This window comes from Sphaeramia orbicularis, chromosome 22, assembly GCF_902148855.1.
Source record: "Sphaeramia orbicularis chromosome 22, fSphaOr1.1, whole genome shotgun sequence".
NCBI lineage: Eukaryota > Metazoa > Chordata > Actinopteri > Kurtiformes > Apogonidae > Sphaeramia > Sphaeramia orbicularis.
Window position 1 is genome coordinate 43,622,109 of NC_043978.1, and position 23,442 is coordinate 43,645,550.

The 23,442-nt window shown below is 38.0% G+C and overlaps 1 protein-coding gene across 1 annotated transcript; it reads left to right on the forward strand.

The window, feature by feature from the left end:
• Positions 1-1,421: 1,421 nt before the first annotated feature.
• LOC115413245 (uncharacterized) lies at positions 1,422-19,560 on the forward strand. Its single transcript, XM_030125978.1, has 6 exons — positions 1,422-1,832; positions 2,019-2,584; positions 3,168-3,755; positions 12,614-12,644; positions 17,648-18,213; positions 18,798-19,560. Exons 2-6 carry the CDS (start codon positions 2,026-2,028, stop codon positions 19,397-19,399), a joined length of 2,346 nt encoding a protein of 781 aa, XP_029981838.1. The 5' UTR covers positions 1,422-1,832; positions 2,019-2,025; the 3' UTR covers positions 19,400-19,560.
• The last annotated feature ends 3,882 nt before the right edge of the window (positions 19,561-23,442 follow it).

The following is a 23,442-nucleotide window of genomic DNA, read 5'->3' on the forward strand; positions in this document are numbered from 1 at the left end:
GGGGAAAGTAGCAGGGAGCAGTAGACTTTAGGGGGTGCTACTGGGTGAGTTTCACTTGTCCATGTACCACGCCCATTCTGTTGTGTTGGGGATGGGACTCTTCTTCTACATGTGAAATTTTACGCAGATTAGATGAAGCACAGGTGAGTTATAACAATTTGTTCACTTACAGCGTAACATCAGAACTCATGGTGGCGCAATGATGACATCATGTCACTTAAGGTCACCAAATTTTACACACAGTATCATCAACATGTTAAGGCTCGTCTGACAGAATTCAGTTGGATATGTTCAACCTGTTAGGAATAATACACCAAAATGTTAAAAGAGGCCATTTCCTGTTACTACTAAGTGGTGCTATGAGTCAGATTTAATAATGTTATGTCATTTCATTCAGGGCAGGACTAACAACAAACACATTAAGTTTGGTGTTGATGGGATGAAAAATGGCTGTTAGTTGTAACAGTTTCATTTTTCATAGTGATACATTAAAATATGTCACCCTGCTCTGACTGCATCGATGGTCACCCATCAAATCAGTACGCAACTTTTCATCTACATCCTCTTGAGCAGTGCTGTAGTCTAGTTATTCTAGTGGGTATATTCTGATTTATCCCCTTCCAGCATTGTAAACCCCTGTCCTGGAGCAACATCTGCCCCGCAGCACCCTTCCCAGCGCAGCAGCCGCTCCAAAACAGCCCCACACAAGGACCAGCATGCTCATTAACTCATAAAGTATGCATCCACACATAATTGAGATTATGAAAGACTGGCTATGTATTATCTAAATGTAAATGTATCGTAAGCAACACAAGATGTATAACAGTCATTAACAGCTGGAAAAGAAAACAAAGTTTCAAATAAAGAAGTCTGCTCCTCAGATGTAGACACCCTTTTCTCTGTAAGGTTGCCAGTTGATTTTGTTGCACTGCAGATAGCGTAACCTGGAGGTAAACAACAACATCAGTAATTAACATCATAATACAAGTGTCATGGTTTTACTAATGAAACAGTGTTGTCCTTAACTGTGAGCCTAGCTCTGCTTGAGAGCTGCACCGGTGAACCACACCTAATACACATGCACGACTTTGAGTAGAGAACACACGTCATAAAACACCTCGAGTGGCTGAAGACCCCTGCGGAGACCTTCCAATGCCTTCAACTGAGCACAGTGCTACAGAATTCCATCCAGAGAAAAAACAAGTCTTTCCAAACATCTCAGAGCAGTATTCTGATCATTGCTGTTGTTGTTGAGCTTATTGTGATATGTACTCTTCTTACGAATCTGATCATCCTAAGGTATTTTCTATGATGGGGTATCTTAAACTGTAACCAGGGTGATACATCTGAAGTTTAAATGTCTGACTTGTATATAAAAGTTACCATTAAATGATCAAAGGGAGGAAGTGAGATGGAAAATGTTATATGTTAACCTTTATCCTAATAACTAAAACTGTTTTGCAGTTGCTGCATGTGGGTAGAGGTTATGAAGTTTTTCTGGCACTGATAGCTTAGCTGACATGAAACTGTGTTCAGATATAGAGGAAATGTGATGGTACACTCCAAGAAATCAACACCCATGTGGGTTCTCAGAAATGGTATTGTGCTTCCTTTTGTCTGCACAGCAACCACCTTGTATAAAACCTATGTGTGACCTTTTTTCGATGAGCTTCTGTTCAGGCTGCTGTGTGTACTCTGTCAGACTTAATCCTTCTGCTGCAGAATAAAAGACTGAATTCATCTGATAACATTTATCTGCAAAAGATTTAGTCTCTGTTCATACAGTGAAAATCAGAGAAGTGCTTCAGCCTCCAGTGTCAAGAAGAACCTGAGTGAGTACTTGTAAAACATCAATGTTATTTCTCCACTTCTGTTTTTACATCCATGTATCAGACCACAAACGTGTAAATTCTAGAATTCTTTTACATTCCTATAAACAAATAATGTCACTAAGTTAAGTCTTTTACCAAACCATATGATGAGGCAGAGGTTTTCATATGTTTTTTCTCCTTTTCCAGGATCATCATGGGGGATCAAGCTGAGTTGGACCAATGTAAAGAACATATTAAAAAAGCACTGGAAAATGGTATTGTTGCTTTGATAGCTGAAAAGATGAGAGAATTTTTGGAGAAGCATGAACAGGTTCCACTGAACATTGCTGTCACAGGAGAGTCTGGTTCTGGTAAATCCTCCTTTGTTAATGCCTTTAGAGGCGTCGACAACAAAGATGAGAATGCTGCTGCTACTGGTTGTGTAGAAACCACCACAGAGGTTAAAAGTTACAACCATCCAAAATATCCCAATGTTACATTATGGGATCTCCCTGGCATTGGAACCACCAAGTTCACAGCTGACAAGTATCTGGAACATATAGAATTTAAGAAGTTTGACTTCTTCATCATCATCTCAGATACTCGCTTCAGAGAAAATGATGCAAAACTCGCTCAGGAGATTCAGAATATGGAGAAGAAGTTCTACTTTGTTCGTACCAAGATTGACCACAACATGCAAGATGAGGAAAGAAGTCAGAGAGACTTCAATGAGGAAAACACCCTTGATCGAATCAGAAAAAACTGCACTGAAGGTAAATTTCTTTAGTTTCTTATTTACGTAGGATCCCCATTAGTTATTATCACACTAACCAAAACTCTTCTCTCACTATTGCATCACTGCTACTGAATATAAGATCTGATCTGCACTGACCACAGTGGAGTAAACTCCATGTATGCACTATAGATTCACAACTACAGACAATGTATGTTAAATGTGAATGAATGATTTTCATTCACATGAACTGATGCACAAAGGTCCTGGGTTTGATTCCAGTGCCTTCTGGTGTGGGTCTTTCTGTGTGGAGTTAGTGTGGATTCTGTGTAGATTCTCTCTGGTTACTCCAGCTCTTCAAACAAATGCACCTTAACAGGTTAACTGGTCAATCTAATTTACCTGTAGGTGTGACTGTGACAGTGAATGGTTGTTCATCTGTATATGTCACCCCTGTGATGAAGCTGGGGTTGGCTCCGCCCCCCATGACCCTAGCAACCATTAAGTGGTTCAAAAAATGGATGGACAGATGATTTTCATATCAGTCTCTGTATATTAACTCTTTCCAGCTCCCAGCCTCCTGAAATATTTAATGTTTTACATTAAACTCTGTTTTCATGCAGGTCTTGAAAAGCTTCATATTCCATCTCCAAAGGTCTTCCTGATCTCCAACTTTGAACCCCACCAGTATGACTTTGAGTGTTTATGTAAGACCTTAGAAGAGGAACTTCCTGAACACCAGGAACATGTTCTGCTTCTTGCTCTGCCCAACATCAGCCAGGAGATCTGCAATAAGAAGAGAGAGGTTTTACAGGCCAAGATAAAATACTATGCATTAATGTCTGCAGTTGGAGCTGCTGTACCAGTTCCTGGCACCTCTGTTGCTATTGATGGAAGCATCGCTCTGATGTTTGTCAGAAACTGTGAAGATGCATTTCATATTAATGGAGTGGAACTGCTTCATTCTGTTATAAAAGAACCAGTAAAGCCAGGTAACAAACTGAGTTTAGATCTTGTACTCCATGTTTTGTCCTCATCTGTAGTTTTTACTTCATTAACAGCAGCAGAGGAAGGAACCAGATTCATCCTGATATTTGGAATTGCAGTAGCAATGACTCTGTCTTCCATAACAACCCACAAAGCTCTCACATTTATTCTTGACAAGTTCACTGAAGCTGCACAAAAGGCTAATATGAAGGCAGTAGGTTTGAGCATCTAAGTGTGATATAGAGGTAATAACATCACACTTTCAAATCTGTGGTGGAACAACAATCAGCATTTAGATGTACAGGGGTTGGACAAAATAATGGAAACACCTTCACCTCAAGATGATAATGCCCCAATCCATACAGCTAGAATTGTTAAAGAATGGCATGAGGAACATTCTAATGAAGTTGAGCATCTCGTATGGCCGGCACAGTCCCCAGACCTCAACATTATTGAGCATTTATGGTCAGTTTTAGAGATTCAAGTAAGACGTCGATTTCCACCGCCATCGTCTCTAAAAGAGTTGGAGGGTATTCTAACTGAAGAATGGCTTAAAATTCCTTTGGAAACAATTCACAAGTTGTATGAATCAATACCTCGGAGAATTGAGGCTGTAATTGCCGCAAAAGGCGGACCTACACCATATTATATTTTGTTGATTTTTTAAGGTGTTTCCATTATTTTGTCCAACCCCTGTAACTGACACCATATTAACGGTTTAAAACTGTTAAAAACTTTATCTTTTACTACATGCTTCTTACATACTCCATGTTCTGTGTGCACCAAACCACTGAAGCAAATACCAAGTAATGTGAACCCTGTTTACTTACGTGGCAATGAGCATGATTCTGTTTCTTCGATGTAGTTACTCACTTTTACATCACACTTATTTTATGATTTGAGTCAATTTGTTTTGTTTGTTAGTTTTAAAACACTATGTTATCATTAAAATTATGTAAGAATTAACAAATACAAGTATCTACAGATTCTGTCTATTTGTCTATGTATGATAAGACACACACTGATCACTGTCTATATTCATTGTTTCTGATTAACTCAGAATAATCTGTGGACTGTTGCAAGTACCAAATACTCAGTAAATAATGTAAAGTTACTATTTTTTGTATGTTTGGTCTAATAAAAGTCTGGTTAAAAAGCATCACAGTGTCACCTCTTTTTTCATCAAATCATTGAAAAAAAAAAACAGACCATCCATTGTCAGGGACAAAGGTTTATTGTAACCCTACAAAAGACACAGGGTGAGAAAAAAAATTAAACAAAAATAATATAGAAATGAAAAAAAAAAAAAAAAAAGGATTCTCATCTTATATAAGTCTATCCATCATACATGGACCACAGTTTATTTATTCACATTTTTAATATAACATTTTGTTGTAATGCTGTGTGTACATACAAAATATAGCAAACTAAATAAGGCAAATAAATAGAGGTACAATTTACAGGAGAAGGGAACATTCCTGAATTTTTATGAACATCTACATGATCAGAAAATGAAATACGGAAAAAAATACATGATTTTCACTAAAACACCTCAAATTACTGAGGATAATATTATAATAAATGGTGATAAATCACTTCAGTAAAGTTAAATGAAGAGAACTTTTTTTTTTTCGTAATCCCAGAAAAGTAGCAGTGGGTCTTTATTGGTTAAACTCATAGAAATGTGGCTACGATGAAATGTCTGTAAAATAAGTCAAAGGTATGGAGGGAAGGATGTTCTGTCAACATGTAACAGGTCACTGGTTGGACTTGTCTATTAGACTTTGTGCAGAGCTGGGCTCATGTGTCACAGTGGACTGACCATGTGGAGAATACAGTATCAACCCAATGCACTGAGCTGAAAACTGACACAGGTTATGACACGTGATGCCACAAGATGGAGCCTGTTAGTCATAGTCCAACTGTCACATGCATCCTGCTGTCAAATGAGTTTCTAGCAGTGGCGATTTCTCATAGACTGCAAGGGAAGCCCGGCTTCCCCTAAAATTACAAAAATTAAATGGTTAAATCTGTTCGGTTGTGTTGACATTTTATTGACTCCAAATGTGTTAGAACACGTTCATCTTAAAGATGAGTTCATTCAAATCAGCTTTATCACAAATCAACGGACACGATGTTGTTCACTTCTCCTACATTCCCGTGTCTCTGTTTCCTCATCCATCTCTGCTCAGTGCATTTGTCCGTAGACTGCGGGCATCTCTGGGCTTCAATGGGACTGAGTGGAACAGTTTTTTTCATTGCGTCAAAACTGGACGGTAATTGGATAAATGCCACGACGTTGTCCCGCCCCCGGATGCTGGGCGTCTCTGGGGGTGAATGGAGCTGTGGGCGGAGCTCGGCCAGGCTGGACGCCAGAATCCCACGTGCTGATTGGAGGATCAGTCGAAAGACTGAATCCCGTTTGATTGACAGCCGTTTTCAGATCTACTCCTTCACTGACAGTTCAGTTTAATACCGTCACACATTCTGCTGTGAAATCGAGAAACTACTACGAAATTACTCGTTCATTTCTTGCACTGTAAATAAAACACACTCATTGTACTTCCTTGTTTCAATTTAACATAATTTCAGCGTTTTCTTGTTTCAGTTACATAATTTAATAATTTCTTGTTCGAGTTTAATATGGTTTTGTAGATAGTTAAATCAATCATACTGTCGGCTAGGTCGGAGTGAAAGGAGCATCTGTAGTTTAAAAAGGCTGAAGTCTAACACCCACAACACACTGGGCCAAGGCAATCTAAGCAGAGAGGACACTGGTCCAGTCCCTGGAAAAGACGCCTGCTTGGTAGGATAAGGTCACTGAGCATTTTCCTTAAAAGGAACAGAGGGCCGAATGTATGTTTAAATAACTTGACTTTTTGTTTTGTTTTGTTTTTTCTGATGTAAGCCGACAATGAGCTTCCCCTGTCTGAAAGACGAGCAGCCGCCACTGGTTTCTAGAGAGCATTACATCGCAAAAGGGCAATGGTACATGTGTGAAAACAGGAGCAGAGGCACTTAAAGCTGAAATGAAAAGGTGTTTAAGGTCCCAACAGTTGTTCATACAGTTCTTAACGTGGACTTTTCATTTGGAGTCGGTCTACTGGTCCATTTCAAGTCAGTAAACCACTGATGTTCAGTGAGAAACAGGTTTGTGACCTGTATTATCATCACATACAGTCACTGCAAATGTCCTCGTCTTGTGATCTATGACACTGTTTACTGTCCATAAACCAAGTGTTTACTGAGTTCAGTGCAGTGGGAACATTTCTCTTTAGTGGTGTGGGGAATGGCTTTGCAATGTTTATACTCCTTCTCTTTAAAAAACTGAACCAGGAGCTGTTGTGCAAATCCTTCAGTCTGTTAAGGGGTAAATACGCCGACAAATACAGCTGTCGAGAAACCCTCAGATAGAAAAAGAGCCCAAGTCCAGTCCTTTTACTGCACTCTTGGACACCTGACATGTGGCCCTTCAGTGACCATGCACCTGGATGGAATGATTAAAATGGCTGATTGTGAAAAACAACAGCGTGAAAAGGGCAAGCAGTTCCCTTTTTACATAAAGCGCAAAATGTATAGAAATTCACTTCAACAGCAATGTGAACTTGCAACACCAACAAATAATGCATTGCGTGTACAAAACCCAAAAAAATGCCATGAAAACATAGAAAAACCTCTACATCTTTGCAATTAGCTTGTCTGCATCTAAATATAAATATATATATATATATATATATATAAATATATATATATATACACACACACATACATATATATATATACACACACACACATATATATATACACACACATACATATATATACACACACACACACACACACATATATATATATATGTGTGTGTGTGTGTGTGTGTGTGTGTGTGTGTGTGTGTGTGTGTGTGTGTGTGTACAGGGTGGGGAAGCAAAATTTACAATATTTTGAGGCAGGGATTGAAAGACAGTGTATGACCAATTAGTTTATTGAAAGTCATGAGAATTTATTTGCCACAAGAAAATTTACATAATAGAAAATGTTTTTATTCTGTGTCCTCCTTCTTTCTCAATAACTGCCTTCACACGCTTCCTGAAACTTGCGCAAGTGTTCCTCAAATATTCAGGTGACAACTTCTCCCATTCTTCTTTAATAGTATCTTCCAGACTTTCTCGTAATAGTTTTGTTCATAGTCATTCTCTTCTTTACATCATAAACAGTCTTTATGGACACTCCAACTATTTTTGAAATCTCCTTTGGTGTGACAAGTGCATTCAGCAAATCACACACTCTTTAACGTTTGCTTTCCTGATTACTCATATGGGCAAAAGTCTCTGAAAAGGTATGGATAATAGTGTTAGGAATGATTATGACATCAATATATGTTTGGTTTCAAAACAATTGACATAGTGCCTGCTGAGAAAAAACAACTAAATGTTCAGTGTAAATTTTGCTTCCCCACCCTGTATATATATATATATATATATATATATATATATATATATATATATATATATATATATATATATATATATATATATATATATATATATATATATATATATGTACTGTATAAACGCCTAATTGCAGTATGTTTTGTATCAATACATTTACATTTGTTTTCTTTTTGCTTTGGCACTAGTTGATGCCGGAACAATGCTGAATCATTGGTGAGTGGAGGTGATACTCGACCCTTGTGGCACCGTTCTCTCCCTGTGTCAGGTGGATTCGAGCCCAGACGGTGGTTTGAGGGATTCTCTGAAAAATGTACCCCGGGAATGCTGTGTGCTGGAGGAGGCCACTGGGATGATTCCTAACACCATTTTGATTTTTTAATCTTTCTCTTCCTTTCAGAGGCCTGCAAAGCATTCTGGGAGTGTTGATGCAGTGGAAGTTCATATCCATCTGTTCTGTGTCTTCTCTTAGGGACATTTGAGGCAACCCTGACTGTGAAGAGATCCTTTTTTTCCACTTCTTCTTCTTTTCTGATATTTTGATCTGCCCTGGACTCTGTCATTGCTCTTCTTTCTGTGCTTTTGGCCCTTGTGTCTATGTACAGTATGACTGATTAATCCCAATGTCCATGATCAGCCCACTCCAGGGGTTATGGGAAAATATAGCAATGAGAAGTGATGACGGGAAACTCGAGAACAGTGTTAAAAGAATATGGTCAAAAGACGTGGGATAATTTGTCACAGTGGTCCGTCCATCTGTCCATCAGTCCCAGCCGTCCTGTGACCAGCTCAGGAGAAAACAGTTCACGACAACATCCAGGACAAACAGCTTCACGAGACCAATCAGAGGATTTGCAACTCGTCTGATGCACCACTCTTCTTGATTTCTTCTTGATTTTGCAATAAAAATCTTTTGAGATGCAGCTTTTCATTTAGGTCGACCAGTTTCTGTACCAACAAAATTAAAGTGTTTTCCCTCATCATGATGTCTGTCTGTCTGTACTTCCTCAGCAGCTTTACTGACATGACATACAGTGAGTGGTGCTGAGTTGAGGGACCATGAAGGTGTGAATCCCACTTTTTCATCTGATAAAGGTCAATGGTTACATGTTAGAGCGAGTGTTGTGTTTACCTCCTAAAATGTGTGTCCATGGTATCTAATAGTTAGGCTAGAAGCTTTGCAGGCCAAAATAAAATCTAACACTTTGTAATCTGGACTGTGAGCAGGTCTACCAGCTTTATGGCACCGCTGACTTAAGTTCCAAGTTGATTATTCATATTTCTTTACCAGGGGCATATGGGGCTTGATTTGTTCCTGTTTTTAACAGTTTCTGGTTGAAGAATATTCAATTGTTTGTCTTCTTCTTCTACTTAAAAATACTGATCGTTAGATCTACACAACCCCTGCAACTAGATGGAGTACAGATGACCAGAGGCTTGTATCTAGTGGATACAGGTTACAAGTTGTGAAAATGTAGTTTAAAATCTGCTGTATAATACAGGCATAGAAGTTGGGAGTCTAAGGTTGAAAGCATGTAAAGTTGCAGTTTTGTGCACAAAATGAGACTTTAATGTTCCTCCACATACAGTTATATGACATGTTAAAGTTGGGTTTACAGCATTAATATCATATGTCTGTTAAATGCGAGCATTGTGTGATATTGTTGCTCATTCTGATGTCAACCTTTTGGTTCCTCATGCAGTTTCACTGATTCTAAATTATACGAAATCTTCACATTTGTCTACCCCTGGGTTTGACCATTATCACACCACTCTGCTAGGCCTCCCTAATGTTAGTTTTAAACAATGTACTGTTTTTAATCCAGCTTCTCTCTTACCCATACCAGGTTTATTGTTTATTTTTTAGGATCCCCATTAGCTGCAGCAAATGCTGCTTATTCTTCCTGGGTCCATTACATACATAAAATTACACAATACATGCATACATGACAAAACTAAAAAGAAAAAACAAGAAAAAAAATGGTAAAAGAAAACACACAGCATGCATGGTGCTGTTCTCCGAAGTCAGTGATGTCATGGAAAAGTTTTTATCATTGCTATTTCCTTAGTAAAACATAATACATATTATATTTAGTATTATTATAACTAATTTCTTCAATCATATTACATGTCATATCTAGTGCTGGGCAGTGATTAAATTTTTTAATCGCAATTAATCACATGGATTTCTGCAATTAATCGTGATTAATCGCATAGTTATGGGGGGGTGGGGGGGCATCAACAGCGTGTATTGCCTTTCAGTGATATTTCAGACTGGAAGTACTCTGGTGATAAAAATAATTCCACATTGCAGTGCTTCCAAACAACTTTGTCCTTCTCAACCTCACCATCTGAAGACATTTAAAATGAAAATGTCCATGTAAAAGACCGGCACTTTTCTCCATGTTTATATCCACACCAGTTTATTTCCGCTTGTGAGCGATTGACAGGGGTCTTAGGTCCACTAATAAGTACTAATACTGATAAGCCCAATAATAGGCGATGTTCAGTTGTTAAAAGTAAACCAAGGGGGCCCTCTAGTGGTTGGAATAAATTGCACCAACGTATGTTTTGTCCTTGCGGTGTTCCCATAGCCAGTTCGGACATAAGAAGGAACTAACAGACACGTTTCTTTCACTCTGTTTGTATGGCCCGAAAAACGTTTGCCTGTGAGTATTTTATGTTCAGTTGTTGTAAGAATGAATAGTATAAAATATCTCTGATGTGAACCTTTGTTGCTGGATAAAAAGACATAAATCTTACGTTAATCTCTAAATGCTAATCGTTAGCGTGTCTATGGATTTTCACATTCAAGTTAGCATTGAGCTAGTGATCTTTTTCCCATTCATTTAAATGTATAATGCCATGTAAATGTACGAAGGCAATGAACAGAACTGAGACATATTTTGTATGTATGTTGCAGTTTTACAGTGAGTCTCAAGTAAAAGATTTGGACAGAAGTTTTGGGCGTCCAGCTCTTCTTGGGAAACCTGTTGTCTATCTGCCGAGCTAATCACTACACACACACAAGCAGGAGCAGAATAATATACGTGTACTGTCCTCGCTAAGACGTCTGTACTTAGTCTGAGCTAGACAGCGAGCTAAACTCTGAATTGACGATGCAAGATATGTCCTCTATAAAGTTTGCAGCTTTAATGTACATATTTGACATGCAGATTGACAGAGTGAAACTACAAAATAAAGACAAAATAATTCAACTAGTTATGTCTATTAATGATATGCATGTTCACGGAGAATGCGTAGATGTAATTATTATAAACTTAAATTGACTGCTAACACAACAATCACATCGAAAATAAGTAAAGGTTAGTTCAAAGGCTGGCATATTATATCTAAACACAACCAATGAATTTACACAAACTTCACATCAGCCTGCAGAAAGAATTAGGAACCCATCTCCGACTGCTAGCATAAATGAATTAGCTTAAACATGTTAATAACACATTGTAATAAACACATCCAAAATAACGTCATAAGCATGTTCCTAATGGCACGTTTGTATGTGAAATTATTTAGCAAACAACAGAATGATTGATACATACAGGCATTGAACTGCAGGAGTTACACAAAGTTTGATTCAGCATTACTCGGAAAGTTCGCTCACTTTTCTCCTCTCAGCTACGTGCACAGTTCACACAGAGCACCGACGCTTCTACAGTGCGTGTGGAAAATAAGAGTCTGTATGTATAAATGAACTAAGACTTGCTTGAAAGGCAGAACAATAATAAAATGAAATTAACGTGAGATTAAAAAAATTGTCGGCGTTATTTAATGAATGCGTTAACACAGTAATAACGCTTTTACTTGCCCAGCCCTAGTCATATCATTATGCAGTTACAGTATTAACACCAATAACTATAATCACAACTACAACAGTTATTACCATCTTATCACCATTCACCACAACAAAATCCCTATAATTTTATCTTATTTCCAATAACATCATCCATACCGTAAATAATCCTCTTATTATCATCATCACCACTACTACCACCCATTACAACAACAATCATGACTAAACAATAGCAATGAGAGCAGACACAGCACCCTCATCATTTGAAAAAGCAAACATTAATACTAATTTTAACAATAATCTACACTTACGCCATTTTATTCAAAAGATGCTGTTTTAATCATAATTTAAATCTACTGATACTAGTTTTTTGTGTGATGTCTCTGTGGAGGGAATTCCATTCATACATAGCTCTGAACATGACTGTTGGTTCGAAAGCTTTAGTCTTTATTTTCGGTAAAGTAAAATTACCTACTGTCGTGTGTTTTGTCATGAAATTATGTTTATATATACTAAACAATAAGTTCTGATGCATAATGTGCAGAGTCTTTGTCATAGAGATATTGCTACTAATAATGAATATAACAACTTGTGCTTTACTAATAACCAATTAAGACTTTCATGCATTGAAAGGCGAAGGTGAAGACCATGACTGTGTTGCAGAACTTCAGACATTCCACTCCATAACCCTGATCTCATTCTCTGTGTTGATGATTCTGCCTCCCCTGATTCATATGGCATGAATCGTGTGGGGTTTGCAGTTGTTTCTGATTCTGACATTCTCTGTTCTGCTTCTCTTCCATGTCATCTTTCTGCACAGGCAGCAGAAATGACAGCCTTGACGGAGGCATGTAAATTGGCAGCTGGTAAGACTGTTAACATTTACACTGACTCCAGATATGCCTTTGATGTTGTGCATTACTCTGGGGCCCTCTGGCATCATCATAACTTCCTCAAATCTGATGATAAACAAATCCAACCCCACTGTCTGGTTGTAACTATGCTAGATGGTGTTCTTCTACCAACTGAAGTTGCTGTAAAAAACTATGAAGGTTGATGAAAAGGGCTGATTTGTGTTGTAATAATTAGAACTTCTTCACTGGCATACGGTTAGATATGATAAGTGGTCAGGGATTGCGTTGAAATGCTTTATTCTCTCTTCAGGTTGATTATATACAGGTGAACAGTTCTGGTGTTGACATGGGTAGGATGATTTGGATAGGATGACATGGGTAGGATGACATGGGTAGGTTGTTTTAAGCTTAAACAAAGGGAAACAATAACTATTACAAAAACAATTCCAAACACTTTCAAAGATATTCAATTAACTATAACACAAAATACAACTCACTCAATTATGCATCCATCCAGTCTGTGCATTTAAGTCTGTCTTCTCTTCAGGCCACATGCTCCCAGTCAAACAAAGGAAAGAGGATGGTCTGGGCCTGACTCTTCCTCTTAAAGGGTTGGGTGTGGCCTGATAGGTGAGGGTTAGGTCCTGACCCTCCCCAACCAGGAAGTGGAGTTTTTAACAGTTGCAGTATGTAAATGTGTGGCTCATGCAAAAGCCACTGACTCTGTGTCACGAGAGAATGCACAGACGGATGCAACTGCAAAAGTTATAACTTCCTCCTCTCCTCCTCACACCCTCACATGTCTTTCTGCTACCACATCCCTTCCTCCTGACCTAGTAGCACTACAGTCATTTGCTACACCTGATGAACGCTGCATTTGGTCTCAATGTGGCTTGGATTTTTCAGATGGGGTATGGTGGAGTCCTAATGCCCATCCCTGCTTACTTAAACATTTTTTCCACATATTGCCAGGTTGACTCATGGGTTAGACCATGTGTCAAAAGGGGGAGAATGGAAATGACAAAACAGCACTGGTACACAAAAGGATTCACCGTGTACACCCAAAAGGGTCAAAACACAGTATTCGAAATCTCACTGGCAGAACATTTTGGAGACAATTTGACAGATTAGTGTTGCTAAATGACCCATATTTTTACTTTTAAATTCATTTTGCTTTAGTTGAACCATAAGGGATTATCCAAAACAAAAAGCTCCTATATATTGGAATAAATGTTAGAATGGCAAACAATTAAAGTTCGTTCTCTGATGGGACATTTTTGGCCCCTGGTATTTTAGGCTAAAACTCCAACCAAAATTTCTCTTTGGAATTTCATTTAATCTATACCTGTTTAATTCATATTGCAAGGTATAAGTCTTAAGAAGTAATTAAGGCATAAATAGACCAGGTTTTTGTACTTTCTTTGGCAGTATGGGCTGTTGAGTGTAAAAAGTCATTATCTCTGACAGGACACTTTTGACCACTATTTAAAAATCTGACAACAGGTAAAAAAAAAAAAAAAAAGAGACACCCTGTTGTATCTAATGAAATGTATTTACATGAGTACTTTAAAATAACATTTCTGTATTTTACAAACATCACCAGATGTATGTGTTGAGAGTATTTAAATAATTATAATGACGCATCGATAAGGCATAATATAATTTTTGTGCAATCCACTATCCATTACTACTACTAGTACTCAGCATTAATTAGCATTGTCCATGATAGACATTCTATTATTCATATAAAAATGTATTTTTTCCTTAGTCCTAGAAGCCATAGCTTCATTAGCTACATTAGGCAGTCCCTCCAGGATTTCGTGGGCTTTTTTTTTTTTTGTTGATTGTTGCGGCCTAAAATGCCTGATTTTGTGGCAGCTTTTCCAAAAAATTGCGATGAAAGTTGTGATGATTTGAGGCTTCTTTTATTAAAGTCACAGGAACATGGGCATTTGCAAAATAGCTAGAACAGTCTTTTTTGAGTTTTTAGTCCTAAAAAGCACGAGGAAGCAATGATTTTAAACAAAACAGGCTTTTTTTTTCATTCATTCATGTATTTGTTTTGAGCAGAAGAAAAAATTAAACATTTTTTGTGTACAAGGAACTAATATCCAAGGAAATAGATTAATAAAGATGTTATAAAAACAGCTTTGTTCCTGTTGCCATCATTGAGCTCAATAAGAAATAGTTACATTGCACTTTATTAACTTTTTTTCGTTATTTATTCTACTTCTTTGCTCTATTTATTATAATTGTGACTTCAAATTTGTAAATTTTTATGTTCTTATCCTGGTTTTTTATCCCAGGCTGTTTTTATCTTCTGGGTTTTTATTGTTTGATTGCATCTTGTTTTTATTCATTTGATCTTATTTATTTATTTTATTCTTTTACTTATCCATGCTGCTATACAAATGAATGGTGGAACACTGAGCACTTTTTGTCCTGTCTTTTTGTCCTGTCTGTAAGCTCGATCAAGTACCTGTCTAACATGTTCAATGTACAGTATGTCTTGCTGTAATGCCAAAGCAATCACCTCGACTGCAAAACAAATCTACCCATGGGTACAAATAAGGTAACCTTGAACCTTGAACCTTGATACTGACTTCGATGTGAATTCCATTGCCCACCAATGGGTGGTGCTGTGATGCAGATTCATTAGATGATTGAACAAAAAATAACTGAGTTATAACAGTTTTGTTTTTCATGGCGAGACATCAAACAGACATCGCTGCCTCGCCCTGACCGTGTCGATGATCACCCACCAAATCTATATGTAACTTTTCATCTACAACCTCTAGAGACTTAAATGACCAAGTTTGAAGTCCATTGAATTAAATCCCAAGGAGGAGTTTGATCAAAGTCATTGTGAGGAAAAATGGCAACAAAATTCAAAATGGCGGACTTTCTGTTAATCTGATGTCATGGACCTTGTTGACTTTTTTGTAGATCCTGGTGAGACACATATATGTACAAAATTTTGTATAGATTGGGGAAAGTAGCAGTAGACTTTAGGGGGTGCTACTGGGTGAGTTTCACTCGTCCATGTGCCACGGCCATTCTACTGTGTCTGGGATGGGACTCTTCTACTTGTGAAATTTTATGCAGATTAGATGAAGCACAGGTGAGTTATAACAATTTGTTCACTTACAGCGTAACATCAGAACTCATGGTGGTGCCATGATGACATCATGTCACGTAAGGTCACCAAGTTTTACACACAGTATCATCAACATGTTAAGGCTCGTCTGACAGAATTCAGTTGGATATGTTCAACCTGTTAGGAATAATACACCAAAATGTTAAAAGAGGCCATTTCCTGTTACTACTAAGTGGTGCTATGAGTCAGATTTAATAATGTTATGTCATTTCATTCAGGGCAGGACTAACAACAAACACATTAAGTTTGGTGTCGATGGGATGAAAAATGGCTGTTAGTTGTAACAGTTTCATTTTTCATAGCGACACATAAAAATATGTCACCCTGCTCTGACTGCATCGATGGTCACCCATCAAATCTGTATGCAACTTTTCATCTACATCCTCTTGAGCAGTGCTGTAGTCTAGTTATTCTAGTGGGTATATTCTGATTTATCCCCTTCCAGCATTGTAAACCCCTGTCCTGGAGCAACATCTGCCCCGCAGCACCCTTCCCAGAGCAGCAGCCGCTCCAAAACAGCCCCACACAAGGACCAGCATGCTCATTAACTCATAAAGTATGCATCCACACATAATTGAGATCATGAAAGACTGGCTATGTATTATCTAAATGTAAATGTATTGTAAGCAACACAAGATGTATAACAGTCATTAACAGCTGGAAAAGAAAACAACAAAGTTTCAAATAAAGAAGTCTGCTCCTCAGATGTAGACACCCTTTTCTCTGTAAGGATGCCAGTTGATTTTGTTGCACTGCAGATAGCGTAACCTGGAGGTAAACAACAACATCAGTAATTAACATCATAATACAAGTGTCATGGTTTTACTAATGAAACAGTGTTGTCCTTAACTGTGAGCCTAGCTCTGCTTGAGAGCTGCACCGGTGAACCACACCTAATACACATGCACGACTTTGAGTAGAGAACACACGTCATAAAACACCTCGAGTGGCTGAAGACCCCTGCGGAGACCTTCCAATGCCTTCAACTGAGCACAGTGCTACAGAATTCCATCCAGAGAAAAAACAAGTTTTTCCAAACATCTCAGAGCAGTATTCTGATCATTGCTGTTGTTGTTGAGCTTATTGTGATATGTACTCTTCTTACGAATCTGATCATCCTAAGGTATTTTTTATGATGGGGTATCTTAAACTGTAACCAGGGTGATACATCTGAAGTTTAAATGTCTGACTTGTATATAAAAGTTACCATTAAATGATCAAAGGGAGGAAGTGAGATGGAAAATGTTATATGTTAACCTTTATCCTAATAACTAAAACTGTTTTGCAGTTGCTGCATGTGGGTAGAGGTTATGAAGTTTTTCTGGCACTGATAGCTTAGCTGACATGAAACTGTGTTCAGATATAGAGGAAATGAGTTGGTACACTCGAAAAAATCAACGCCCCTGTGGGTTCTCAGAAATGGTATTGTGCTTCCTTTTGTCTGCACAGCAACCACCTTGTATAAAACCTATGTGTGACCTTTTTTCGATGAGCTTCTGTTCAGGCTGCTGTGTGTACTCTGTCAGACTTAATCCTTCTGCTGCAGAATAAAAGACTGAATTCATCTGATAACATTTATCTGCAAAAGATTTAGTCTCTGTTCATACAGTGAAAATCAGAGAAGTGCTTCAGCCTCCAGTGTCAAGAAGAACCGGAGTGAGTACTTGTAAAACATCAATGTTATTTCTCCACTTCTGTTTTTACATCCATGTATCAGACCACAAACGTGTAAATTCTAGAATTCTTTTACATTCCTATAAAAAAATAATGTCACTAAGTTAAGTCTTTTACCAAACCATATGATGAGGCAGAGGTTTTCATATGTTTTTTTCTCCTTTTCCAGGATCATCATGGGGGATCAAGCTGAGTTGGACCAATGTCCAGAATCTGTAAAAGAAGCACTGGAAAATGGTGATGATGCTTTGATAGCTGAAAAGGTGAAAGAATATTTGGAGAAGCAAGAACAGGTTCCACTGAACATTGCTGTCACAGGAGAGTCTGGTTCTGGTAAATCCTCCTTTGTTAATGCCTTTAGAGGCGTCGACAACAAAGATGAGAATGCTGCTGCTACTGGTTGTGTAGAAACCACCACAGAGGTTAAAAGTTACAACCATCCAAAATATCCCAATGTTACATTATGGGATCTCCCTGGCATTGGAACCACCAAGTTCCGAGCTGACGAGTATCTGGAACATGTAGAATTTAAGAAGTTTGACTTCTTCATCATCATCTCAGCTGATCGCTTCAGAGAAAATGATGCAAAACTCGCTCAGGAGATTCAGAAAATGGAGAAGAAGTTCTACTTTGTTCGTACCAAGATTGACCACAACATGCAAGATGAGGAAAGAAGTCAGAGAGACTTCAATGAGGAAAACACCCTTGATCGAATCAGAAAAAACTGCACTGAAGGTAAATTTCTTTAGTTTCTTATTTACGTAGGATCCCCATTAGTTATTATCACACTAACCAAAACTCTTCTCTCACTATTGCATCACTGCTACTGAATATAAGATCTGATCTGCACTGACCACAGTGGAGTAAACTCCATGTATGCACTATAGATTCACAACTACAGACAATGTATGTTAAATGTGAATGGATGTTTTTCATTCACATGAACTGATGCACAAAGGTCCTGGGTTTGATTCCAGTGCCTCCTGGTGTGGGCCTTTCTGTGTGGAGTTAGTGTGGATTCTGTGTAGATTCTCTCTGGTTACTCTGGCTCTTCAAACAAATGCGCTTTAACAGGTTAACTGGTCAATCTACTTTACCAGTAGGTGTGAATGTGACAGTGAATGGTTGTTCATCTGTATTTGTCAGCCCTGTGATGAAGCTGGGATTGGCGCCACCCTCCCATGACCCTAACAACTATTACGTGGTTCAGAAAATGGATGCACAGATGATTTTTATATCAGTCTCTGTATATTAACTCTTTCCAGCTCCCAGCCTCCTGAAATATTTAATGTTTTACATTAAACTCTGTTTTCATGCAGGTCTTGAAAAGCTTCATATTCCATCTCCAAAGGTCTTCCTGATCTCCAACTTTGAACCCCACCAGTATGACTTTGAGCGTTTATGTCACACCTTAGAAGAGGAACTTCCTCAACACCAGCAACATGTTCTGCTTCTTGCTCTGCCCAACATCAGCCAGGAGATCTGCAATAAGAAGAGAAAGATTTTAAAGGCCAAGATAAAATACTGTGCATTAATGTCTGCAGTTGGAGCTGCTGTACCAGTTCCTGGCACCTCTGTTGCTGTTGATGGAGGCATCACTCTGAAGTTTGTCAGAAAGTGTCAAGATGTTTTTCATGTTGATGGAGTGAAACTGCTTCATTCTCTTATAAAAGAACCAGTAGAGTCAGGTAAAAAAATGACTGTAGATCTTATACTCCGTGTATTGTCTTCATCTGTAGTTTTTACTTCATTAATTGTAGCAGAGGAAGGAACCAGATTCATCCCAATATTTGGAATCCCAATAGCAATGGCTCTGTCTTCCATAGCAACCTACACAGCTCTCACATTTTTTCTTGACAAGTTCACTGAAGCTGCACAAAAGGCTAATATGAAGGCAGTAGGTTTGGGCACCCAAGTGTGATACAGAGTTAATAACATCACACTTTGAAATCTGTGGTGGCACAAAAATCACCATTTAAATGTAACTGACGCCATAGGACAGTGTTTTTCAACCTTCGGGTCATGAACTCATGTGGGGTCGTCTGGAATTTCTAGTATTTGACCAAAATAAAAATTACGAATAAAAAATATTTTTAATGATTCAATATATATTTAATATATGTTTTGTGTGTCAAATGTTCAATGTGGTCAGTTTCAGATGCTGCAGCTCTTTCATAATTCATAGTTTGAGTTATTGTTTGTTCAGTATTAATTGTCAGCCTTGTAAATCTAAGCTGGACTGACTGTACATATCCTGACCAAGAAAAATCAAATTTTGACTTTGGGCAGTCATCTACACCTGGCTTTACTGCCTCCGTTCATAATAATATACATTATATAGACTAAGTGTTGTCTAAAATTAATGCTTTTTTTGAACATAGTGAAGGAAACTATTACATGATCAAAAATAAATTAATTTTCGCAAAAAAGTCTGTTTCGAATGTCTGGGTTCACCAGAAATTTGTGATGTTAAAATGGGGTCACGAGCCAAAAAAGGTTAGGAACCACTGCTACAGTAACTGTTTAATATAGTTATTCACTTTTACATCACATTTATTTCATGTGTTGAGTCAATTCATTCTGTGCATCAGGAATAACTGTAAGTCTAGCTACACTTTTAGGAAAGTATGAGCTATACACACCACCATCTCACAATGAATTTACATTTTGGTTTGTTAGTTTGAAAACCCTGTCTTAACTATTAACATCATGAACTAATTTAAAAATATACCATGTATATACAGCTTCTGTTTATCTGTCTCTGTATGATTTGATCAGTCACTTTGTTCATTCTTTTTGATTAACTCAGAATAATCTATGGACAGTACCAAATACTCAATAATAATGTGAAGTTACTATTTTTTGTTCTGTTTGGTCTAATAAATGTCTGGTTAAAAAGCATCAGTGTCATTTCTTTCTTCGTCAAATCATTGAAAAAAAACAAAACAAAAAAACAACAGACCATCCATTGTCAGGGACAAAGGTTTATTGTAACCCTACAAAAGACACAGGGTGAGAAAAAATACAAAACAAAAATATAGAAATGAAAAAAAAAAAAAAAAGGATTCTCATCTTATACAAGTCTATCCATCATACACGGACCACAGTTTATTTATTCATATTTTTAATATAACATTTTGTTGTAATGCTGTGTGTACATACAAAATATAGCAAACTAAATAAGGCAAATAAATAGAGGTACAATTTACAGGAGAATGGAACATTCCTCAATGTTTTCTTCTTTTTTTAATCTTATCTCAAACATCAAGAATGGTGTACAAAATGCTTTTTTCTTTCCAACTGTACATCTTTCTGTGGAGGATATTTTTCCAACCATAAAAATACTGACTCCTCACAATTATACAACCTCTAAAACTGGGTGCAACTTTCCTCAGGCAGTACAAATAAATGTCAGGTAACAGGTGTGTTCTGTATCGCAAGCAAATTTCTATCAAAGCTTAAAGTCAACACATCACACGGTGTGCACCCCTATTTAGGCATGCAGGTTGACCCCAAGTGCATATTTGACAGAGGCGTGGTGGTGTCGTAAACATCCCCCCTCCCTCCCTTTTTTAATACACTGAATCAGGTGACATAGACAAGTGAAAACTACAAAACTGTTCACCCGTCCTCCATGACAGCGCCACCTTGTTGTCCCCACATGTCATTACATTTCCAGCGGACCAGCCGGAGTCCCCAACCTCACTTGCCCTTCTCCTCTTTCTCCTCACACCATTTTTATTTATTTATTTTTTTTATCTGCACCACTCTTTCGTTGCACCCTTCTCATTTCAGAGGGACCTACAGCCCTCACAATGGTGCTGCAAATGGAAATATGGAAATGTCCCATAATAAAAGTGCATTGAACGAGCTACTAATTTCATTCCTCTGATTTCCATCTTTATGCTCCATAATCTGCCAGTCAATGGCCAAACATGTAACCACACAAACATGTAATAATACTGACAATGCTGCCAAACCCCTTGGTAAATAGTGTCAACTACAATAAGGGTTAGACCTCTGGATTAACAGTTAAAGGGTCTGATATAGTAACTGTGATGAAGTCTAAAGACAAAGGAGCAGAGGTTAGAAAATAGAACAGCTGAAATATACATGAGATGCTGGTTAAAGAATATTCAATCATTTGTCTTTTTCTCCTTCCAACTAGTAGAGTCTGAATCTATTTGGTTTACCAGGTAAGCTCTGAACTTTCTGATTTAGGAATTCACTGATCCTCTCACGGTTCTGTCTGACGGTCTCTTTTTAAACCCATAAAGACCCAAACAGCCACCGGTGACCAAAACCATCTACTGATCTAGAATGTTTAAGAACTTCTGAAATAGACCTATTAATACATGTAAATAACTGGTGTAAAATTCAGTTTGTCATCTTTTCATGGTCATCACATATGACCCATTTGGACGTTCAGAGGCTCTGTAGTTACCGTGGAAACACCGTCATCTTCTACAACATTGATTCACCAGTAAAACCCATGGAGTTGGATCAATGACAGTGGATGGAGATACTGGGTTTATGTTCAATAAATGATAGATTTTTACTGATAATTACTTACTTTTTCTTCCGTTTTTTCTGTTTTTGATATAATAACCCTCAACTTTAATCTGAGCTTTTATGAACATCTACATGATCAGAAAATTAAATATAGAAAAATACATGATTTTCACTGAAAAAACTCAAAATACTGAGGATAATATGATAATAAATGGTGATAAATCACTTAAGTAAAGTTAAATGCAGAGGAAAAAAAACATTTTGGAACTGCCACAAAAGTAGCAGTGGGTCTTTATGGGTTAAACTCATAGAAATGTGGGTACAATGAAATGTCTGTAAAATAAGTCAAAGGTATGGAGGGAAGAATGTTCTGTCAACATGTAACAGGTGACCGGTTGGACTCGTCTATTAGACTTTGTGCAGAGCTGGGCTCATGTGTCACAGTGGACTGACCACGTGAAGAATACAGTATCGACCCAATGCACTGAGCTGAAAACTGACACAGGTTATGACACATGATGCCACAAGATGGAGCCCGTTAGTCATATTCCAACTGTCACATGCATCCTGCTGTTAAATGAGTTTCTAGAGAGCAGTACATCCCAAAAGGGCAATGGTACATGTGTGAAAACAGGAGCAGAGGCACTTAAAGGTGAAAATGAAAAGGTGTTTAAGGGCCCAACAGTTGTTCACACAGTTCTTAACATGGACTTTTCATTTGGAGTCGGTCTACTGGTCCATTTCAAGTCAGTAAACCACTGATGTTCCATGAGAAACAGGTTTGTGACCTGTATTGTCATCACATACAGTCACTGCAAATGTCCTCGTCTTGTGATCTATGACACTGTTTACTGTCTATAAACCAAGTGTTTACTGAGTTCAGTGCAGTGGGAACATTTCTCTTTAGTGGTGTGGGGAATGGCTTTGCAATATTTATACTCCTCTTTAAAAAACTGAACCAGGAGCTGTTGTGCAAATCCTTCAGCCTGTTAAGAAGTAAATACCCCGACAAATACAGCTGTCGAGAAACCCTCAGATAGAAAAAGAGCCCAAGTCCAGTCCTTTTACTGCACTCTTGGACACCTGACATGTGGCCCTTCAGTGACCATGCACCTGGATGGAATGATTAAAATGGCTGATTGTGAAAAACAACAGCGTGAAACTAGCACATTTCATAAAGTTTGTAGAATTCTGGATTAAAATGGACAGGGTTGGGAGGCAGTCAGTTTCCTTATCTCCCGAGGCATGGCTATATATCTTTAGCCCCCTAATCCACACTGGTGGGCCCCTACCCCAATATTGAGACCTCTTTGTGAGCCCCTATCTCCAGTCTAACCCTACAGAAATTAAAAACCCAAACCCAGGCCTTTGTCAAGGGTACTGCAAGGGGTTTATTATTTAAAAAATACCTCAAAGTTCATCCTGTAGCATCAGGCAGCCCAAGGGGATGGG

Excerpts from the sequence above, each read along its gene's own strand:
- LOC115413245 (XM_030125978.1), top strand. The coding sequence starts at position 2,026 with ATGGGGGATCAAGCTGAGTTGGACCAATGTAAAGAACATATTAAAAAA. Across the intron at positions 2,585-3,167 it reads CAGAAAAAACTGCACTGAAG|GTCTTGAAAAGCTTCATATT; the intron begins GTAAATTTCTTT and ends GTTTTCATGCAG. Across the intron at positions 12,645-17,647 it reads GACAGCCTTGACGGAGGCAT|GATCATCATGGGGGATCAAG; the intron begins GTAAATTGGCAG and ends CTCCTTTTCCAG.